At 38.0% G+C, this 20,727-nt stretch overlaps 1 protein-coding gene and 1 pseudogene across 6 annotated transcripts in view; both read right to left on the bottom strand.

The window, feature by feature from the left end:
* LOC144370667 (dehydrogenase/reductase SDR family member 7B-like) overlaps positions 1-11,325 on the bottom strand; it is a 102,632-nt pseudogene extending 91,307 nt beyond the window's left edge.
* The window catches only part of Amph (amphiphysin), a 226,875-nt gene extending 214,842 nt beyond the window's left edge, over positions 1-12,033 (bottom strand). The window contains exon 1 of one of the 6 annotated variants that reach the window (XM_078039845.1): positions 11,764-12,033. In XM_078039845.1, the coding sequence (XP_077895971.1) occupies positions 11,764-11,832 (69 nt within the window). In that variant the 5' untranslated portion in view covers positions 11,833-12,033. The remainder of the gene's footprint in view (positions 1-11,763) is intronic. The other 5 variants (XM_078039844.1, XM_078039847.1, XM_078039846.1 and 2 more) reach the window with 5 other exon arrangements.
* Between the last annotated feature and the right edge of the window lie 8,694 nt (positions 12,034-20,727).

Below are 20,727 nucleotides of genomic sequence, written 5' to 3'. Positions count from 1 at the left end.
CATGGATAGGCAGAACTAACATCATCAAAATGGCGATATTACCAAAAGTTCTCTATAAGTTCAATGCAATACCAATCAAAATCCCAACAGCATTTCTTGTAGAAATAGATAAAAGAATCATGAAATTCATATGGAATAATAAAAGACCCAGAATAGCAAAAACAATGCTAAGCCGGAAGTGTGAATCAGGCGGTATAGCGATACCAGACTTCAAACTATACTACAGAGCAATAGTAACAAAAACAGCATGGTACTGGTACCAAAACAGGCGGGTGGACCAATGGTACAGAATAGAGGACACAGTAACCAATCCACAAAACTACAACTACCTTATATTTGATAAAGGGGCTAAAAGCATGCAATGGAGGAAGGATAGCATCTTCAACAAATGGTGCTGGGAAAACTGGAAATCCATTTGCATCAAAATGAATCTAAATCCCTATCTCTCGCCATGCACAAAAGTTAACTCAAAATGGATCAAGGAGCTTGATATTAAATCAGAGACATGGCATCTGATAGAAGAAAAAGTTGGCTAGGATCTACATACTGTGGGATCGGGCCCCAAATTCCTCAATAGGACACCCATAGCGCAAGAGTTAACAACTAGAATCAACAAATGGGACTTACTCAAACTAAAAAGTTTTTTCTCAGCAAAAGAAACAATAAAAGAGATAAATAGGGAGCCTACATCCTGGGAACAAATCTTTAATCCACACACTTCAGATAGAGCCCTAATAACCAGAATATACAAAGAACTCAAAAAATTAGACAATAAGATAACAAATAACCCAATCAATAAATGGGCCAAGGACCTGAATAGACACTTCTCAGAGGAGGACATACAATCAATCAATAAGTACATGAAGAAATGCTCACCATCGCTAGCAGTCAGAGAAATGCAAATCAAAACTACCCTAAGATACCATCTCACTCCAGTAAGATTGGCAGCCATTAGGAAGTCAAACAACAATAAGTGCTGGAGAGGATGCGGGGAAAAGGGCACTCTTGTTCATTGCTGGTGGGACTGCAAATTGGTGCAGCCAATTTGGAAAGCAGTATGGAGATTTCTTGGAAAGCTGGGAATGGAACCACCATTTGACCCAGCTATTCCCCTTCTCGGTCTATTCCCTAAAGACTTAAAAAGAGCATGCTACAGGGACACTGCTGCATCGATGTTCATAGCAGCACAATTCACGATAGCAAGATTGTGGAACCAACCTAGATGCCCTTCAATAGATGAAAGGATAAAAAAAATGTGGCATTTATACACAATGGAGTATTACTCTGCATTAAGAAACAACAAAATCATAGAATTTGGAGGGAAATGGATGGCATTAGAGCAGATTATGCTAAGTGAAGCTAGTCAATCGTTAAAAAACAAATACCAAATGACCCCTTTGATATAAGGGGAGTAAACAATGACAGGGTAGGGACGAAGAGCTTGAGAAGAAGATTTACATTAAACAGGGATGAGAGGTGGGAGGGAAAGGGAGTGAGAATGATATATAAGAGGAAAGGAGGGGTAAGACAAGATAATACAAATGGAAGAAATGATTTACAGTAGAAGGGGTAGAGAGAGAAAAGGGGAGGGGAGGGGAGGGGAGGGGGGATAGTAGAGAATAGGACTGACAGCAGAATACATCAGACACTAGAAAAGCAATATGTCAATCAATGGAAGGGTAACTGATGTGATACAGAAATCTGTATACGGGGTAAAGTTGGGAGTTCATAACCCACTTGAATCAAACTGTGAAAGATGATGTATTAAGAACTGTGTAATGTTTTGAACGACCAAAAATAAAAAAAAAAGAATCAAAAAAATAGGATGGATTCAAACTAAAAAGTTTCTTCTCCACAAAAGAAACAATCAGTGAGGTGAATAGAGATCTTACATCTTGGGAGCAAATTTTTACCACTTACATATCAGAGCACTAATCTCTAGGATATATAAAGAACTCAAAAAGCTAAACACCAAAAAAATAGCCCAATCAATAAATGAGCCAAGGAACTGAACAGACACCTCTCATAACATAAACATTTTAAATGCCCATTTAAAATCTTCAAGAAATTTCTTCTCTCCACTCTAAAGACTGATTCCATGACTCAAGGGGCACACAGAAGTTAATAAGACGACTGTTTCTTATATATTTATTTCTATGAATTAAAAAAAAATCTTCACCAGGGAACTGCAAAACACAAAATTGTACTTATTAAACATGAGTTTATCTAACATAAGCATTTAATTTGCAGGGATGTGTTGATGTGTATAATCATGTGCACCAAAGAAGAATAAACATTCTTTATAAGAAAAAAAAGTCCATTTATGCCTGGGTCCATGAATATGTTACTAAATCATTATAAGCACTTTAAGACAGGGGAAAAAACACATATATGCTTATTAATATGTCCAATTACTATATGTTCAAGTTCTTCCCAGTCATGAACTAAGCTTTCAACCAAATAACTGAATCAGAGTAAGATGAAAATACCAAAATAGTTGTTTTCTGTGTTTTGTACATCTGCTCCAAATAGCTTCATAATAATCAAAATCAATAACATGACCATGACATAACAACTACTTTAAAACTAAGACCCTATCCATAGCTTTATACAACATCAAACCAAATAAAGGATCTGTTTAATGTGTTCAAGAAGTACAATTGTAACCAAACAGAATACTTAAATTTAGAATTTGAATCAATAAGAATGGCATCTCAGCATTCCCATGCTGAAAGTCACTCATGGTTGTAATCTTAGGAAATAATACCCGTATATCACTTTAATAGCACATGATTCTGTATAGAGCCTTGTTATAGTCCTTAATGGGTAAGTCCCTTGAACTCTGTGATGATAGCATTTTCATTATGTATGTTAGCCATTTTGAGAATGTCTAGATATTCTATCTGCAACACAAGGACTCTTTGCACCTTTCATATCTTTCACAGAAACCCACCAGCCACATATTTCCTCAGGAGTTCTACTCAGATAGCTCATACTATAAATGGCAAAAAAAAAAATGTAAAACTGTGTTTAAATAGAAAGGTGGAAATTTCCAGACTTTAAAAAGTCAAAACAATATGTCATTTTTAAAAGCATTCTTTCCTTTCTCTACTCATTCCCTCCCAAATTGTGTCACACCTTTAAATTTTTTAAATTTTGTTTAAAATTTAATATACGTGTAAAGGTAAATATATCAGACCACACACACACACACACACACACACACACACACACACACACACACTCACCCACACCCTCTGATGGACTGAAGTAGCCCAAAAAAGTCAAGTTATAAGAAAACATTTCATAGGTCCTCTAGGGTAGTGTTTTCAAATCAAAGCCTTAAAATCAATTTTGTATATCCCAAAAGAATTTTCTTAAAAGTGAAAAAATAAAATGGAATGGAATGGAATGAAATGGAAAGGAATAGATAATTCCAGACACAGTGTGTTTGCTGATTTTAAATATTGTCTAATGAAGGAACCCTGGAACTCTGGGCAAATCTCATAGGAGGGAGAAGCTATATGTGTATATGTACAAGTAAAGTGGAAAATATGACCAGTCATTGATTGAATTCACACATTTGGAGCTCAGGCATACTGGAGTAGGGTATGACTCTGGTGAGAAAGGCTCCTGGCTCTGCCAGCACCTCAGATCCACCACTAAGGGCTCTTTGTCCCTGTTCACTGCAGTGCTCATCTAAGGACAAGAATAATACCTAAGTCCTGGATTCCTTTGTAGAACTGAAATTCATAAGGCTAGAGAAAAATCACTGACTATTGCAAAGAGGAAAAATTCCCTGTATTTCTGGACTTATCATAAGAGGTGGGGGCCCTAGGAAGGAGTACAAGATTTTTATAATAATAGGATGAGATGGAGAAATCATTTAATTTGAATATTTTAAAATGGGACCTAATTTTATATCCCAAGTGGGCCATATTGTTTATATAAGAATATCAGCTTTTGTAATTAGTTGTATTGGTCCATAGAAAAGTTTATTTTTAAAATGTGACATAGTAGAGGATAGGAAAGGTAGCAGAATACAACAGTTACTATTATGGCATTATGTAAAAATGTGGATGTGTAACCAATGTGATTCTGCAATCTTTGTAATGTTTTGAATAACCAATAAAAATAAATAAAATAAAATAAAATGTGACATGGAACCTACACCCATATCAAATATGTCATATGAAGGAAAATAGTGTCTTTTGCTAATATTAAAAGCTGAGTTCCCATAGTGCTTATTCCCTAGTGTACTCAGTTCAGAGAAAGAAGGATGCATTGGTGTATGTCTGGTTATGTGAAGGAACAATGGAAGAAGAAAACCTTAACCTGACATGAATGTCTTCCTAACAATTACTTTTAATTTTGGCAGTCTCTAAAAACAGAGAAAATTATTAAAAAGATGGTATCTTAGTCCAATTTGGGCAGCTACAATAAAATACCTGCATATGGGTAATTTATAAAGAACAGAGATTTACTTCTTACAATTCTGGAGTCTGGGGAGTCTTCCATCAAGGTGCCATCATATGACCATAGCCTTTATGCGACATCATCTCATGGCAGAAGATGGAAAGGCAAGAGAAAGCAAAAGAACTGGCAACCTCAAGCCTTTTTATAAATAGCATTGATACATTCATGAGAGTAGAGCCCTGAGAACATAAACACCTCCTATTAGGCTCCATCTCCCAACACTGTTGCAAGGGGATTAAGTTTCCTAACTATGCTTTGGGAAACACATTCAGACCTCAGAAGAAGGTATACGTTTTATAAAATGAGAAGTAGACTACAAAAAAAAAAAAAAAGCCTTCAGAAGATCTTAAAAGGGCTCAGTCTCCAAAGTGCCCTCAGATGTAAATGAAGTCATATAAGCTACTCTTCTACAGACAGGTTCGCAGAGAAATCTTCTAGGCAGAAGAGGGTCATCTTCCTCCTATTGTATTTAGATACAAACATACATACATGCATGTGTGCACGCACACACGTTTCTCTATGAGAATAAACCTAAACATGGGCATCAACAAAGCAACATTTCCCAAAAAACTACAATGTCACATAAGTAAGCATGCAGAAGGAGACATTATTTTTCTTGCTATCTTACCAGATCGATATGGAGTTAAACAACATGATTCTGACAATATTTAATTCACTTACAAAAATGACAGTTCCACACAGTAAAACCCTCATCATAACTTCACAAATGTCAGAGAAAGAATAATGTGGAAGGATTCTTCAATACTATGTGTTTGCAGGAGTGGGAAGTAAAGAAGCAAGAACATAGAAAATCAAATCACTAAATCATCACTGAGTACATAGGACTCAAGATGCATTTGGTTCCTGTCTTCAAGCAACTATGATTTAACTAGGAAGATGTATTGCATGGAAAAAAATGGTAACTAAGTTGATTATGTAATAATCATTTGGGACAGATAAAATGACACACAGCATATCAAACTGGACAGGTCCTTAAAATTTAAATAGTCTAACACTCTTACTGTAAAAAATAATAATAATACTAAAGAGGTTGGTATTATAACATATCTAAGTTATCCTGCTCACTCAAATCATGTTTAAAAATGTTTAAATGTAGTGCTTCACTGATTTAAATATTGCATCAAGGTCAAAGAGAATTAAGACCAAATAATGTCACTAGTTTTTCACAAATAGAGGAAAATGGTAGAAAAATGAATCCAGAAGGATAAAATATTTAAATAAAAAGGCTTCTGGTTAAACAGGACAACTAATTGTAAGTGCTTATTTCCATCTCCTCCCAAAGCCTAACTAAAATGACCGAAAAAAGAAAATTTTAAAAATGTTTGAACATACAAGGACAAGAATAGGAGAAGCAGGGTTGGTGGATAAAAAGTTCAATACACTTTACGGAAACAAAAAATAAAATAGAGAAATAGAAACAAATCAGTAGAAGAGAGAAAAATACAAACAATAAAATAAAAGGGCTAGGGTTGAGGCTTAGTTGTAGAGCTCTTGCCTAGCATGTGTGAGGCACTGGGTTCCATCCTCAGCACCTCATAAAAATAAATAAAGGTATAGGTATTGTGTTCATCTACAAATATATATATATATATATATGTGTGTGTGTGTGTGTGTGTGTGTGTTCATCTACAAATATATTATGTGTTTATCTACAAATATATTATTTGTAGATGAACACAATACCCAGTACCTTCATTATATATATATATATATATATATATATATATATAAATTTAAAAATAAAATTAATATTAAAAATGAACGTGTACAGGAACACCAATGAAAAGCATCTGAATCTCACGGCAGTCATACACACAGAGAGGCTTAAGACCAGGCTCCTTCAAGTATTATGGGTGAAATGAAGCACAATACTGACAACTGGGTATTGTTTGAATATAGATGAGTCGAGACTTCACGTCCCTTCCTCAACCCCAACCTGGGCAAGGGAAAAGCCAAGATGGCAGCTATTTAGGTTTAGTAAAAAAAAAAAAAAAAAAAAAAAATCCGTTCCAGACTATAATAAATGGGCAGAGCCTCCAAAAAGGGATGTCTCCAATGTGAGAAACCAGAAAACTTATATTTTCTGATATTTGGATCCTTGAATAATAAGGCTGATTGATATCTGACAGATCTGATGAAGCAAAAAAGAAAAATTCTAAATAATCCATAGAAAAATAAGTAAATTTTAAAAACAAGGCAATTATTAACTTCAGGGAAAACAAAAAGCTGGGCCCCAGTCATGATGGCTCATGCCTGTTATCCCAGCTACTCAGAAAGCTGGCAGGAAGATTACTTGAGCCCACAAGTTCAAGACCAGCCTGAGCAACATAGCAACACCCTGCTATAAAAATGTGATTTTATAAAAGTGGCATGAACTTAATTTTTAGGTAGGACTTCATAAATTTAAAACTGACATTATTCAGTAGGTACCACTAAGAAAGTAAAAAAAAAAAAATTAATCACTGCCTGGGAGAAAATACAGAACATCTGGCGAGGACTCACATCTTGACTATACAGAGAACCTCTACAAATCAACACAAAAGGCAAATGAAAAACATAAGCAAAGATTTCAGCAGACCCTTTGCTAAAGAAGATATGAAAATCACCAGTAAGTACAGGAAAATGTGCTTACTAGGGGAACATCAGCAAGGAATTAAAATGTTTAAACATAAAAAGACAAAGAATGGGACAGGCAAGAGGACTGATGGGTATCTGGAATCACAGAAATGTTCTGAAAGTCAATCTGGGTGATACCTATGCAGATATCCATATACATGGAAATTCACCAGCTGAACATAAGATTTGTACACTTTATTCAACAAAAATTATACTCCAACCTTAAAAAAAAATATAATCTTCAGCAATCAATGCTTGTAATTATGTATGATGGGAAGGGGAAATAGATAAAAGAGAACTCAATCTTTACTATCTTCATCAAACATTAAAGCATTGCTAGTTCAATAAAGTTATATAAGAAATCTTGTGGTTAGTAAGAGTTGTGTGTGGGAAGCAAAACTGGAGGTTGAGAGGGAAGGACAATGGGCTACTGTTTTACATAAGAAGTCTTTTACTAATATTTGATTTTTAAAACTGCATATATATCAATTTGATGAGAAATTCTTTAGCAAATAATAAATTATAGGCTATTAAAATGTAATTGTTTACATAAACATGATATGGAGAAAGCCTTTTAGAGATGCCTCAGTGGCATCTTTTATTTTGCCAGCCAAGCATCCTCTCTCCTTCTGTACTGATTTTCCTTCCTCTTCCTCGATGAGTTCAGGGGATCTGTCTATCCCATTTTAGCAGTGGCTTGTGACTCAGGCCCAATTCATTCATGGTGCTGGCCCTTGCCCTTGATCTTAGAGACTTTTTTTTTCCTTCCAGGAATAGGCACAGGTTCAGTTTGGGCCAATAAGAGTTATACCAAAGAGTTCTGTGGAAATAAAGAAGGAAAGAATGTTCTTGCCTGGAGCAGCTAGCAGCCATCTTGCCATCAAGAGAGAACTTGACCAAAACTGGGGCTGAGTGAAGGCACAGCACAGAGAGGAGTTAGGGAGAAGACAATTGAACCCTGATATCTGTGGTTGTGTCCCTGATTTCACACAAGCCAGAACTTTATCTATCCCTGCCCTTTTCATAATTATAAGAGGCACTATAGTGGAATGGGGAAGCACTGGACTGCTTAAGTCCAAATCCCAGCTTTGCTATCTACTAACTGTGACATTGAGCATGTCACTAACCTCTCCCTTATCTATGAAATGTGAGTAGTAATAGTATACACCTCAAAGGATGAGTTAATATATATAATAAGCACATATATATGCATGTATTTATTTATGTGTAAGGATAGGTACACAGTTTAATTCAGATATATATAAATACATTAAAAACATACTTAAATTTATATGTACAAGAACCTAATATAAGTTATTAGCTAACCTTATTATTCACAATTAAATTCCATTTTTCTCTAAGCCAGGTTGGGTTGACATTTCTAAGTGGCAAGATCTTGACTTATTCAACTACCAAACAAGGAACCATACAAAACCAATCAATACATTTAAGCAGATATACATAAAGCATAACCATTCTCTTTAGGAAAAAAAATCATTAGAAAAATAGGAAAGGAAGAAAATGTGTTGTGTTTGCAACCTTTAGGATTCATATGTTTTTTTGCTCTTAAAAATAACAAGATGGAGATGCTGATAGGGGCAAAATACGAACACACAATTCATGAATTAAAAACATAGGAATGCAAAATAAGTTTCAATTTCCAAATAGTAAATGAAATGAATGAGGAACTCGATTTTTTCCAATGACAAACCTAAACAGTTATTTTAAATTTTATTATCCAGAGTTGGCAAGTGTCTCATGGACTGCTGATGAGAATGAAAATTCGTACAACCTTTCTGGAAGGCAATCAAGCTGTAATAAAAATAAGCATAACTTTGACTCAAAAATTCTCCTTCTAGAAATTTATCTAAGGAGAAAATTATGGGTATGTGCAGAACTTTTCCTTATGAGTTTGCTAACTGACTTACGTTTACATACAGAAACATTAGGAAATTGATATCCAAAAAATATAGGGTGTTCATTAAAATCCATACATTCCAATACTATTCAGTCATTTATAATGTTGATGTAAAAGATGTGCATTTATAGAAGACTATTCATGATTATTAAATGAAGTAAATAGGTTATCAAACCATATAGTATATGTATGTTTTAGTTGTATTAATATTTATATACACACATGGAGGATCTACTGGGATACACATTAAATGATAGTGAAGTCTCTGGGAGGTAGAATTAAGAAATTCTTTTTGGAGTGATTTCTTCTGGTTATATGCATATTCCATTCTTTCTCCAATGAGCCTTTTTTGACTTCTGATAAGAAAAAATGCATTTTAAATTCACAAAAAGCTATAAGTCATTCCTACGGATAATTTCAGTAGTGCGTTTGGATGTATGCAAACTGCTAGGTGGAGCAGAGGTGATAAGAAAGTCAAAGAAGTAGACATTTTAGGAAAATCTGCCTATAAAACTAAGGAGCACAAGGTCTCAAGAACATATGTGTCATATGGTTACTGAAATGAAGAGTTCATTGGAGAAGAGTCTGGAAAAGCAAAAAGAGGGGAGATGTCTCATGAAACCCCAATAGCATCTCACTGTACTGTCCATTCTCTAGCAACTTGCATCTCAGCTTTGCTGTGTTGCTCTTTTCCCTTTGTGCTAACCATGTCCCAGTGTTATACAGGACCAAAAGGGCATAAATTTACCCAGGGCAGACAGCCTCCCATCCTAGATGCAACAGGCACATTTCATCAATAACCATCCCCAGAAAAGAAAATGGATACTTCAGGCCCCACAAGAGGTTTGTTAAACCCTCACTCTCACAAGAGAATGAACACAATCCACAACTGCAATCGAATACACACAAGCTTCATGATGACAAAAAGGGAAAAAGTGAGTTTTCAACAATTCATACAGGCGTGAATGCTCTGTAAGAGAGATTACATTTTCTTTTCATTTATTTTGGGCATATTAACAGCTGGTGACCTAGATTAAGAAATAATTTAATATGTGAAAAGGCAAACCATATCACTAAATTCCTTCACAGATGAAAAGTGGATTCAGTGAAAAGCTTCAAACCAAAGATGCAAGTAATTACTTGGGGTGGGAGAGATAACTACAAGTAGATGAAATGAAGTATTGAAAATTTGTGAAGAAATCTGGCCCAAATCTCAAAACCTGCAGATAGATCCATGGCTGTTTTCTGAACATGAAACCAGGGACTAGAAAGGGATAGGAAGTCTTGCTAATTTGGCCGCTGAGGGAGCAGCAGCAGGAGGATCCCCGAGTTCAGGATGAGCTAGGGTAGATATTAAAAGAAATACAATCCTCTTACTGCATTGAGAGTGTGCATGTGTGCAGAGAGGGAGGGACTAGCAGCAGCCACCAAGCCTCTCTGCCTGTGCTGGCAAAGGGATCAGTGCCCCTTCTGCTCAGCTCCTTGGGGAAGGCTAGAACTGGGGAGCAGCCTGAGCGTGGGTCTGAAGAGAGAAATCCACTGTCCTAATGAGTAACACAGCATATCTGACTCCTAGGAAAATGCCAAACACCCTATATCCCAGGAACAGAAAACACTACCACATGAAAGAGAATACAGTTCAACTTGATCCCAATCATGAGGTTTGTTAGCCAGTATTCATTTTCAAGTACAATGCTCAAGCTACAATTAAAAAAAAAAAATGTCCTTTGCTCAGGTCACCAATGAAGACCTTAGATACAACAGTCAGCAGGAAAGCCAGGCAAGCTCAGTACCCTTCCAATAGCCCCCTCCCCCCAACTGCTCAGGGCTGCACTTGCTTGCTATGTACCTGAGTTTCACTTGTGTATGTATATCCCGGAGGGAGAAATAAATTACCATGGCCAATTTACTAAGGGGGTTTGCAAAAAAACACGGATCCCAACCCGTATAATCTATATAAATATTTTTTAATGCAATAAAACATCCCGTTTGTGCAGAAATGCTCTGAGAAGAACTGTTTGGGTTCAGGTCGTATTTATTTTTGACCTTCCAGGGAAGGACATTGGCGTCAAAAAGAATACAAATATACATGAAAAGCGGAAAAGTGTGTTCTGTTTTGAACTCCAGGGTTCCCAGGAGAGCACTGTACAAAGGTGCTGGTTGTTTGCGATCCAGTCTTATTGGTCCAGAGATTTTGGGGGGAGCTTCTCTGCTAGGTCGCTCGTTTCTACCGCACTCAAGTAGCCACGAAATCCCCCCAGAGGACGGAAGGCTGCCGCAATCTCCCGCCCCATCTGCGGCCCGCGTCCCAGCTAGCTGCCTGCGGGCGAGCTGGAAGCCGGGGCCAGGAGATGCTAACTGAGGGAGATGCAAGCTCCTGCAGAGATACAAAGCTCGGGGAGATGCAAAGCTCTGGGAGATGTGCTCTTCCCGGGTGCAGAGAGCCACAGCACCTGCGACAGCTGGTCAGCGGCGCCGGGCCCATGAAAGAAGGGAAGCGGCGACCCCGGGCGGGCTCCGGAGGCCGGGCACAACCTGGTGTCTCTGGGACCAGGGTCTGTGGGTCCCTGATGCTCCCGCTGCCGGGTCCAGTGTCCGTGTCGCCTGGCCCCAGCCCGGCTCCGAAACGCGCCGCATCCGGAAGATCTGGCCCCGCACAGCCGCAGCCAGTGACCCACAGTTCGCCCCCACCTCGCAACACCTGCCCGGGCCTCCCGCCGCCCTCTGCTGACCTTTTCCTGTGCGCGGTTGAGTCGCTTCTGGACGTTCTTGGCGAAGATGCCAGTCTTGATGTCGGCCATGGCTGCGGGTCCCGGGAGCTGAGAGCAGCTGAGCGCGCAGCACGGCTGGCGGCGGCGCGGAGGAGCGGGAGGAGGAGGAGCGGGAGGAGGAGGAGCAGAAGAGGCGGTGAGGAGCAGCCAAGCGAGAGCTGGATGAGGGAGGGGTGCAGCGGTGGGACCGGCTTAAAGCCACAGTGCGGAGGCGGGACGCACCGGGACTGGCGGTGACACCGCGTGGGGAGGGGCGGGACCCAGAGAAAGAAAGGGAAGAAGTCAAAATGTCCAGAGGATAACCACGCTGATGCAAGAGGAGATCAGGAGGTGGAAGGGATGCAAGCCACGCAGCATCTCCAGGGCCCTGAAGCAGCTCAAGGACCTGGCCAGAAGGCACCCACCTCATCCACCCTGGGAGTTTGAGAAGGACTGGATGCCTCTCTGCCCTCAGTAGGCTTACAACCCAGTGATGGGGGACTGACTGGAAAATCAACCAAGTCACTGCAGGGCGGTAATACTGCAGTTGACAGGAAAGGGGGAGTGACCATAAATGGCACTTGTTTAATTTTAAGACTTGATGGGTGAGGAGGTCAATGTTGAGAAGGGTCAGCTCCTGCAGGCTGATGCTGTGCCTTGCCCATCTCTGAAATTTCTGTGCTGTGCAGAAAATCTGGCACACTCCCTCCCCAAGAAGGTGAGAGAATAATCAAGTCCTTCATAGCCTCAGGCCAACCCAGGCTTCCTAACCTGTTGCTTCCTTACAAACCCTCTGGCAACTTTAACTTTGCAGTGCTCTGTATGTCTGTATGATGCCTGGCTGAAAGCAAAAAAAAAAAAAAAAAAAAAAGATAGAGATAAACTTGTCCTAACGTACTTAGAGCTCTTGAAGGCTTTGACCAATATACCTCAGACTATAGGTTTATTTAGTTCTTGCTTTGAGTGTGAGGAGAGGAACACAGGTGGGCCCAGTAGAGACCAGAGGGGGTCAAGGGAAAGTGAATTCCAGTGAGTGTCCTGCTGCTTCCCTGAAGAACACTGTTATTTTGGTAGCTCCCAGTGAACTGCCCCCTAGTATTCACTATTGGGCAGTGTGTAGTCGCCTTCATTCTAGAAAGATGCTGTAGCCAGTTTTAACCAATAAGATGTGGTACAAGGGACTCTATGCCAATTCCAGGCTTGAGTCTTGAGAAGCAAGTTATGCACTCTGGGGAACCCTGTGCCACCACATAGGAAATGCAGCTACCCTGCTATTTGCGGAGGGAGGGGCAAGAATCTATGGAGAGGCTACAGGGGAAGGGAGAGGCAGAGGTTACTTTACTTGAAGAAAGGGAGAGACCTGAAGAAGGGGAGAGACCCAGATGTCCCAGCCTCCAGCCAACTCCCTGGATGAATGTGGCTACACAAACACTCAGAATGCAGAATGGTGAGCAAACCAAGTAGTAGTTGTTTTAAATCACTAACTGTCGTAATAATTTGTCATAAAACAAATTATTACTTAACTGGAATACCTAGTCTATTTGCTTGGCTTTTATTTCTCTAAGATGGCTATTTGTCCAGTTTGCCTAGGAATGAATGGATTCCCAGGACACAAAATTTTCATTGCTAAAATTGGGAAATCCTAGGGAAACTCAGATGAGTTGATCACCCTACATCCAACATCCCAGTTAAACAGAAGTTTATGTCAGAGAGACATTAAGAGAAACTTGATTCCCCTCTTGGTCAACATGCAGTGGAAAGACTCTCAAAAACCAGAAGTTAAGTCAACTTCCTCCAGTATGGACCTTCAGAACTTTAGCTGTGCCTTAGGGTTTTGACCTTGAGGATCAAAGCATTAGAATTCTGGAAAAACCAAAATGTTCTGGAGCTTGTCAGTCCAAGGTCAATGTTATGATGTGGCCACAAAGCCACCTCTGCTTTGGCACTGAGCCAGCTATAGTTCCCTCTGTGAGTATCAAAGCCATCTCTCTAACAGGCAAGGGACAGGAGTTCCAACTGGAAGATATATTTTTCTCTGCCTCTGAAGAGCCCAAGTCATCAGTTCCCAACAGGACTGTTCTTTGTCTCCAAAATGTGGTTATCCCCCTCACCCACATTTTTGGAACTCAACAATTATCTCTTGAAATAAGATTGCAAATGATTAACTTTTGTTATTCAGATGCTCAAATATAGTGTGGATGGAAAAGGGAGTTTTGTCATTTCTTGATAATTATATTTGGAAGGCATACCAAGCATATTAAAAAGTTGTTAAGTGTGAACAGCTATCAAAACATTTCATTCCCACCAAGAGATAGATCAGTGGCCAATTTCAGGTGGCCATGTGGCTTATTCTATCCACTCTGGAATAATGACAGCACTTCAGCTGCACTTAATAGGTGTTCTTTAAGTATTTGTTGAAAATGCATGATAGTAGCTTTTGAGCATTCATCATGCCAGACATGATGCTAATAATGAGAGAAACTCACTTCTTAAGAAGCCCAAACTGGAATTCATGAATTCTTCCCTAGTATCTCTTTAAAAACCAAATATGGCATGCTGGGGCTGCATAGATGCTAACGGAATAGATGAATCTAGCTTACCTGCATGGTAATGCAGGTAAAGAGACCTCTGAAACATGTGTCAAAGTATATCTTTATTTCTTCCCATAACTGCAATAATAGTACTGGGGGGGGGCGGTGAAGGATTGGGAGAGGAGTACAACTACAATGATCTTAACATTTTTATGACATATAGTGGAGTCTTTTTTATACAAAATCTCTTGTAGGGCTGAAATTTATTAATCATATGTGTGTCTGTGTTTGCAGAGAGTGTTGAGTGCCCAGAGCCCACCCATTAGGCCACTCCTTTATTCCTATGGCTATCTCTAAGGAACCACCTAAGAACCATAGAACTCCATTTTAAGAGTTGGAGGGTCACAGCTCAAAAGGATCTCAGTGGTCTTGTCCAGTTCCAGAGTGGTAGGATGGTGTCTGTACATATACTCTCTTCATTCCCAATAGCACTGGTCATGCCCACCATTTCTTAATTGCTTGTACCTCTTCCATATTGGCTATTTTTCTCCTCAGTCAGATGAGGAAAAACGTGACCCTTCCAATCCATCTACACTTTATTATTAATGAAAAGTAACCACAATTCTCTCCTATTTCTAGGACAAGCCTAGATATCAAATTGTATTTAATATTTATTCAGGTAGGTTTCACAAAAGCCATCACTACTCCAACCCCAGATGTTTCTCTGTGTGAGGCAGAATTCCTGAATCAATTTTTAGTTCTGATTCATCTTTCTTCCTTCCAAATTGCATTTCAAATTCGTTGATGAGTCAATATGTGATGTATGACAGGTTTTGATAATGGCTGAAATAGGCCCAGAATTATTATACTCTGTAATCACAGAACTCATCTCCTACATTTTGATGGCACAGTTTAGCCTCTCCTATCTTCATGTCTCTTCAGTCCATTTAGACCCTCAAGGAAGATGTCTAAGAGATCTTTTTAAAAATACATCTTGCTCTCTGTTAACACTTGGAAGTACTATAATACAAAACTGTATATACAGTGATTTATGTGCTACAACATATTCTAATTAGTTACAACTTCTTTCTAATTATTCAGTTTTTCATATCATTTTATATAAAATGAGGGAGACATTACATTTAAACATTTGGTTGAGTTTAACTGAAATTTCTGTCTCAGCCAAATCATGATTACTTCTTATACTTACCTCCTTAAAGCTCAAATGAAATTTTATTTTCTCCAGCAAATATTAAACCAAAAACAAAAATGGTAGTAAAATTAGGATATTCTGTACAAAATTTTTTTGATTGATTATCTTCTACATTGCAGACAAAAACAATCAAGCATAGACTTAGTCTACCTTTCACATTAGGCCAACCATCTACAATTTAATTGTTCATACACTTTTACTAAATTTTGCCTGCACGGCTACCCTTTCCTTTCCTAATTTAACCAACTCTAAAAATAAGGACATCCTAGATTCATTAATAATGCATCACTGATGTATTCTGAAATGCTGAATAGGAGGCAAGAGCTTTGTTTTTCACAGAGCTATTGGCCACTAAAGAAAACAATGTCATTGTATTAAATTGCCTAATAACTTTAATGAATTTCAATACCACATTTGGTGCTTTTATGCAAAACAAATTCTCCACCCCAAATTATTTCAACATGATTTAATAGCTTATAAACCAACTGAGAGGTCAGGGAGCAAAACAAAATAGAAATTCTAATGAGCCACAGCTCTTTCTGAAAAAAAGAGACAAGTTTCTACAAATATTTTATGCTCTTTTTCATCCACAAATAATCTATTAAAATTATATGTATAACACAGGAATCAGCATTTTTATGCAACTGAAAGCACCTTCTTAATTGCTTTTATAGCTCACCTATTTTATCAGGAACAGTTTTTCAGCTTGGACAAATCATAGCCTTGTAACAGTGATTTATTTCAAAACCTTTAACAGCTACTTAATTTTATCATATATAGATTCTCCTTGGCTTTCAGTGAGGCTATGTCTCAATAAGCCCATTGTAAATAGCAAATATCATGAGTTGAAAAAGGATTGAATCCACCTAACCTACTAAACATCACAGCTTTGCAACACAGTGCATTGTAGTCTCCATTGTCTTCCCTGGTGATCAGGAGCCAACTAGAAGCTGCAATTTGCTGCCACTGTCCAGCATCTCAAAAGAGAATCATTTCACCTTATCAGTATCCCAAAAAAAGATCCAAATTCAAAGTACAGTTTCACTGGATACATATTGCTTTCACACTATTCTAATGTCAAAAATCCTAAGTCAACCCCTCATAAGTCAGGGACTATTGGCAAAGACTTCTTTGGTTAAAGAAAAATATTTTGGATTAAATTTATCCAAATATATTTTTATAAGAATATAGCTATCCATATGTGTCTGCCTTTGATTAGAGGGCTGCATCTGTTTTCTCACATGTTGTCTTCTGCCTCTAACCCTCCTCTAACACAAGGATTGTTCCAGAACTGCTCCTGGATCTATGACCACTGGCACAGTAAAGGCATTACCTTGTACAGTGGGATCCATCATCACAGTGCCTCTCCACTCAGAGCCCTCACTCAGCCAAAGCCCCTGAGTAATAAGCTCAGCTCACTGCTGAGCCTCATCAGAGTTATGCTATGGTTCTGTGTGTATGGAGCCTGCAATAATTATTGTTTTTCTCTGTCCCAAACGTATGCCTACTCATCTGCAGTAGTTCCTCTTCTCTCTCCAGAGGCCACAACCTTACACCTGTTCTCACGTCTCAACTTTCCTCAGTCCCTCGATGACTCTCTCTGTAGTCCCTCAACCTTTTGCTTCTTGGAATCAACTTCATGGAAATCAAATCAGTTGAGTGATGAGGGCAGGATCATTCCTGTTACTATGATACTCATTGACACTATTATAGGTCAGCATTAAAGTTCAGACTTTCAAGAGGTCTTGCCTAGGACAGAATCTGTTTGGATAGAATCATATCCCTATAAAGGTGTATTGAAGTTCTAGCCCTTGATGCATGGAAATGTGATCTTATTTGAAAATAGGATCTTTAGAGACTTAAGATGTAAGTTAAGACGAGGTTATAATGGTGCAAGGTGGGTCCTTTATCCAAATGGTTGATGTCCTTATAATAAGAGAAGTCATAGAGATAGACACACAGAGAGGAGAAGTTCATATGAAGACAGACATAGAAGAGTGATAGCTATGTGGCATCAGTCACAGAGACTGTGTAATTTTATAAGATGCTTTTTAAGGAACACACTATCACCAAAAAACACAGAAGCCAGGGGAGAGATCCTGGTCCTTCCAATAGTTCAGTATTAGACTTCTAGCCCCCAGAGTGGTGGGAGAATAAATTTCTGTTGTTTTAAGCCACCTAATCTGCAGATTAGCCCTCACAAACTAATACAGAATCAAATCTCTTTCTTCTGAAAACAGTGCATCTCAGAAAATTTACCCCTCAGTGCAAAGAACTGGCAAACAGATTGCCAAAGCAAGATTGTCATTAGCTAGAGCAGCCTGTGTTCATCTGTCACCTTCTTTTGAAACCATTTAGTTTTGTAAGTGTATGATTTGTCCTTATTTTCCTTCTTAATTAAGTGGGAAACTTAGTAGCTTTGGAGTGAGCCTGTGGCATGTTGGGTTCTTAGGAAGCTGAGGCTGAGATGGAATTAGGGATATGGGTTAATTAGAAATCAATGAGCCTGTCAAAATAAAGGGAAGGTTTGTCAAGGAAGTGTGCAAAGCCTTGGCCCATCTGCTGGGGACTCTGTCCTGAGCATTAATAGGGTGTCTAGTCTCTGACTAGAGCCTCTGTATGCTGCCTACCAGTTACAAGTGCAGAGGAGTGGGATGAAGACAGTTCAGGCAGCTCTTGCTACAGTAGCTAATCCTGAAGGGACTAGCAGGTGGGACTGCTGAGACTGTTGAAGTGGTCCTTCTCTGTGATTCAGGTGTTGAACTCATATAACATGCAGTAGGCTTATGTTCCTAGTTCTGCTCTCCACAAATCATCTCCTCTCTCTTCCCCTGCCTTATTTTCATAGTTTCTCCTATACTGAGATGTTCCTGAAGTTATTCTAGTACTGACTTGACCATACTCTCAAATCCCAGGCTTTTACATTTGAATTTGGGCCATTTGCTCCTTCTAAACGAAGTTAATAATAGTCACCTATGTTATAAGATTTCTCAATTGTACAGTTACCATTTTCCAGTTCTAATAAATAAGAAACTTGTAGAGAGATAATTAGAGGCTATGCAAATACCCTTGCCCCAATCAAGCATGCAAAATTATTGGCCTAAATCTGTTTTTTTAAATATGAGAACTTTTAAATAGTGATTTTTAAAATTTTTTCAATGCTACTGTATTGAATAGTCAGAATTCTACTGCATAGAAGAGCTGACTTCTTTTTTCCAATGCATTTATGAGTTTTTGATCTATTCTTTGTTGAGTTCGGAGTCATAGATTCTTATTTTATTGAAACTCCTATTGTTCTTATTATCTTGATGCATAAATTATTCCAGATTTGGCGAGTGAAAGTCCTTTCAATGTTTATATATATATATACTCATTTTGGGGATCTCTTTCCTGTTTTCTGGCACAATAAGATGTTCTAGGCTCATCTTCCACTTTTCCTACCAAGTCCTTGAATATGCTATTCCTCCATGGAACCCTCATTCCTTTTGGTAAAGAATAGTATTTAGTGGGCTGGGGCTATAGCTCATTGGTAGAGCACCTGCCTCGAACCACCTAAAAATAAATAAAGATATATGTCCAATTACAACTAAAAAAATTTTTTTAAAAAGATTAGTATTTAGAATCCAACATGTAGGCTCTAGATTTGTTCACTGTTACTGATTATCATTGTTTCTGGGTCTTCCAACTAACAGAAAAAAACATATATGTATAATGTTTTATATATATATACATATGTGTGTGTGTGTGTGTGTGTGTGTCTATCTCCACAATAAAGATTTAAACTTGCTCAGGGAAGTTATTTCACTCATTTAAAACAGATTTGTTAACTGTGATTAAGTTTTATGGTTTTTCCCATTTTCTTTTTTTTTAATTTTATAGGCTATGTAGAACATTAACATGAATCCAAAAATCAAAATTGTATGTAAAGATGTCCCCAGAGAAATGTCACTGCTTCTCTTGTGCTATCAACCCAGACTCTCATCTTCATCCCTTGTTGGGAGCCAATTTCATTAGTTTTTTTAAATTATTGTTCCTGTTTCTTTTGGGAAAAAGTCTAATTTTTCTTCTTTTCTCTTCTTTTTATTCACATAATTTTTTTTCAGTTTTCCTTAAAAATATATTCTAGAAATTTCTCCCCTTAAGTTCATAGAGATTTTTTTTCCATTTTTTTTATTGATTGTTCAAAACATTACAGAGCTCATGATATATCATCTTTCATACATTTGACTCAATTGGGTTTTGAACTCCCCAAATACATAATGCAGACTCACTTCTGTTACATACTCACATTTTTACATAATGGCATATTAGTGACTGTTGTATTCTGCTACCTTTCCTATCCCCTACTATCCCCCCTCCCCTCCCCTCCCCTCCCATCTTCCCTCTCTACCTCCTCTGCTGTTGTTCAATTCTCTCCCTTTTTCCCCCTCCCCCTTGCCCCTCATAACCTCTTATAATTTTGTGTATCACTGAAGGTCTCCTACCATTTCCATATGTTTTTCCTTCTCTCTCCCTTTCTCTCCCCCCATTCGTCTTAGTTTACTGTTAGTCCATAGAGATTTTTCTTACTCTTTTTTTAAACTAGTCTGCAGTTCTTCATGGTGTGCATTTACCAGAGTTCATTCAACCAGCTGTTATTTTTCTTATTTTTTCTTTGATGCTTAAATTATTCTAGACCAGTGAATAATTTGGCCAGTGAAAGCAGTCTCCTGCATTTGAGCATTTAGGTAATTTACAATATTTTACAATTACAAACAATTCTGCAATGAGTAACTTTTGTAAATGCATTTTCATATTGATCAAGGTGTATCTTCAAGGTAAATCCTTAGGAGTAAAATTCATAGATCAAAGAATATATGCCTAAGTACTTTTGATCAATATTGTTAAATTCTCTTTCACATAATAATACTATTTTCTATCCCATCAGCAATATGTGAAAGTAGATCTTTTCCCATAAACTTGAAAATCTTGTCCAGATTCAAGGGTTTTTATCAACTTGATGAGCAAGAAAAACTTTATAGGAATTAAAAGCTTCAAAGAAATATGATTATTTCCTAAATCTCTCTCTAAAGTTAAGAAGAGATTATGGAAGTTCATGTTTCAAACTCCAAAATCAAAATTAACTACATCTGTAAGTCTATTTCTATCAATGATTTTTAAAACTAGATTATAAATAACATTCTCCTGTTTCTTCATGATTCT

The sequence above is a fragment of the Ictidomys tridecemlineatus genome, chromosome 2, assembly GCF_052094955.1.
Source record: "Ictidomys tridecemlineatus isolate mIctTri1 chromosome 2, mIctTri1.hap1, whole genome shotgun sequence".
Taxonomy (NCBI): domain Eukaryota; kingdom Metazoa; phylum Chordata; class Mammalia; order Rodentia; family Sciuridae; genus Ictidomys; species Ictidomys tridecemlineatus.
The sequence above is the reverse complement of the archived record's forward strand: the minus strand, read 5'-3'. Positions and strand labels throughout refer to the sequence as shown.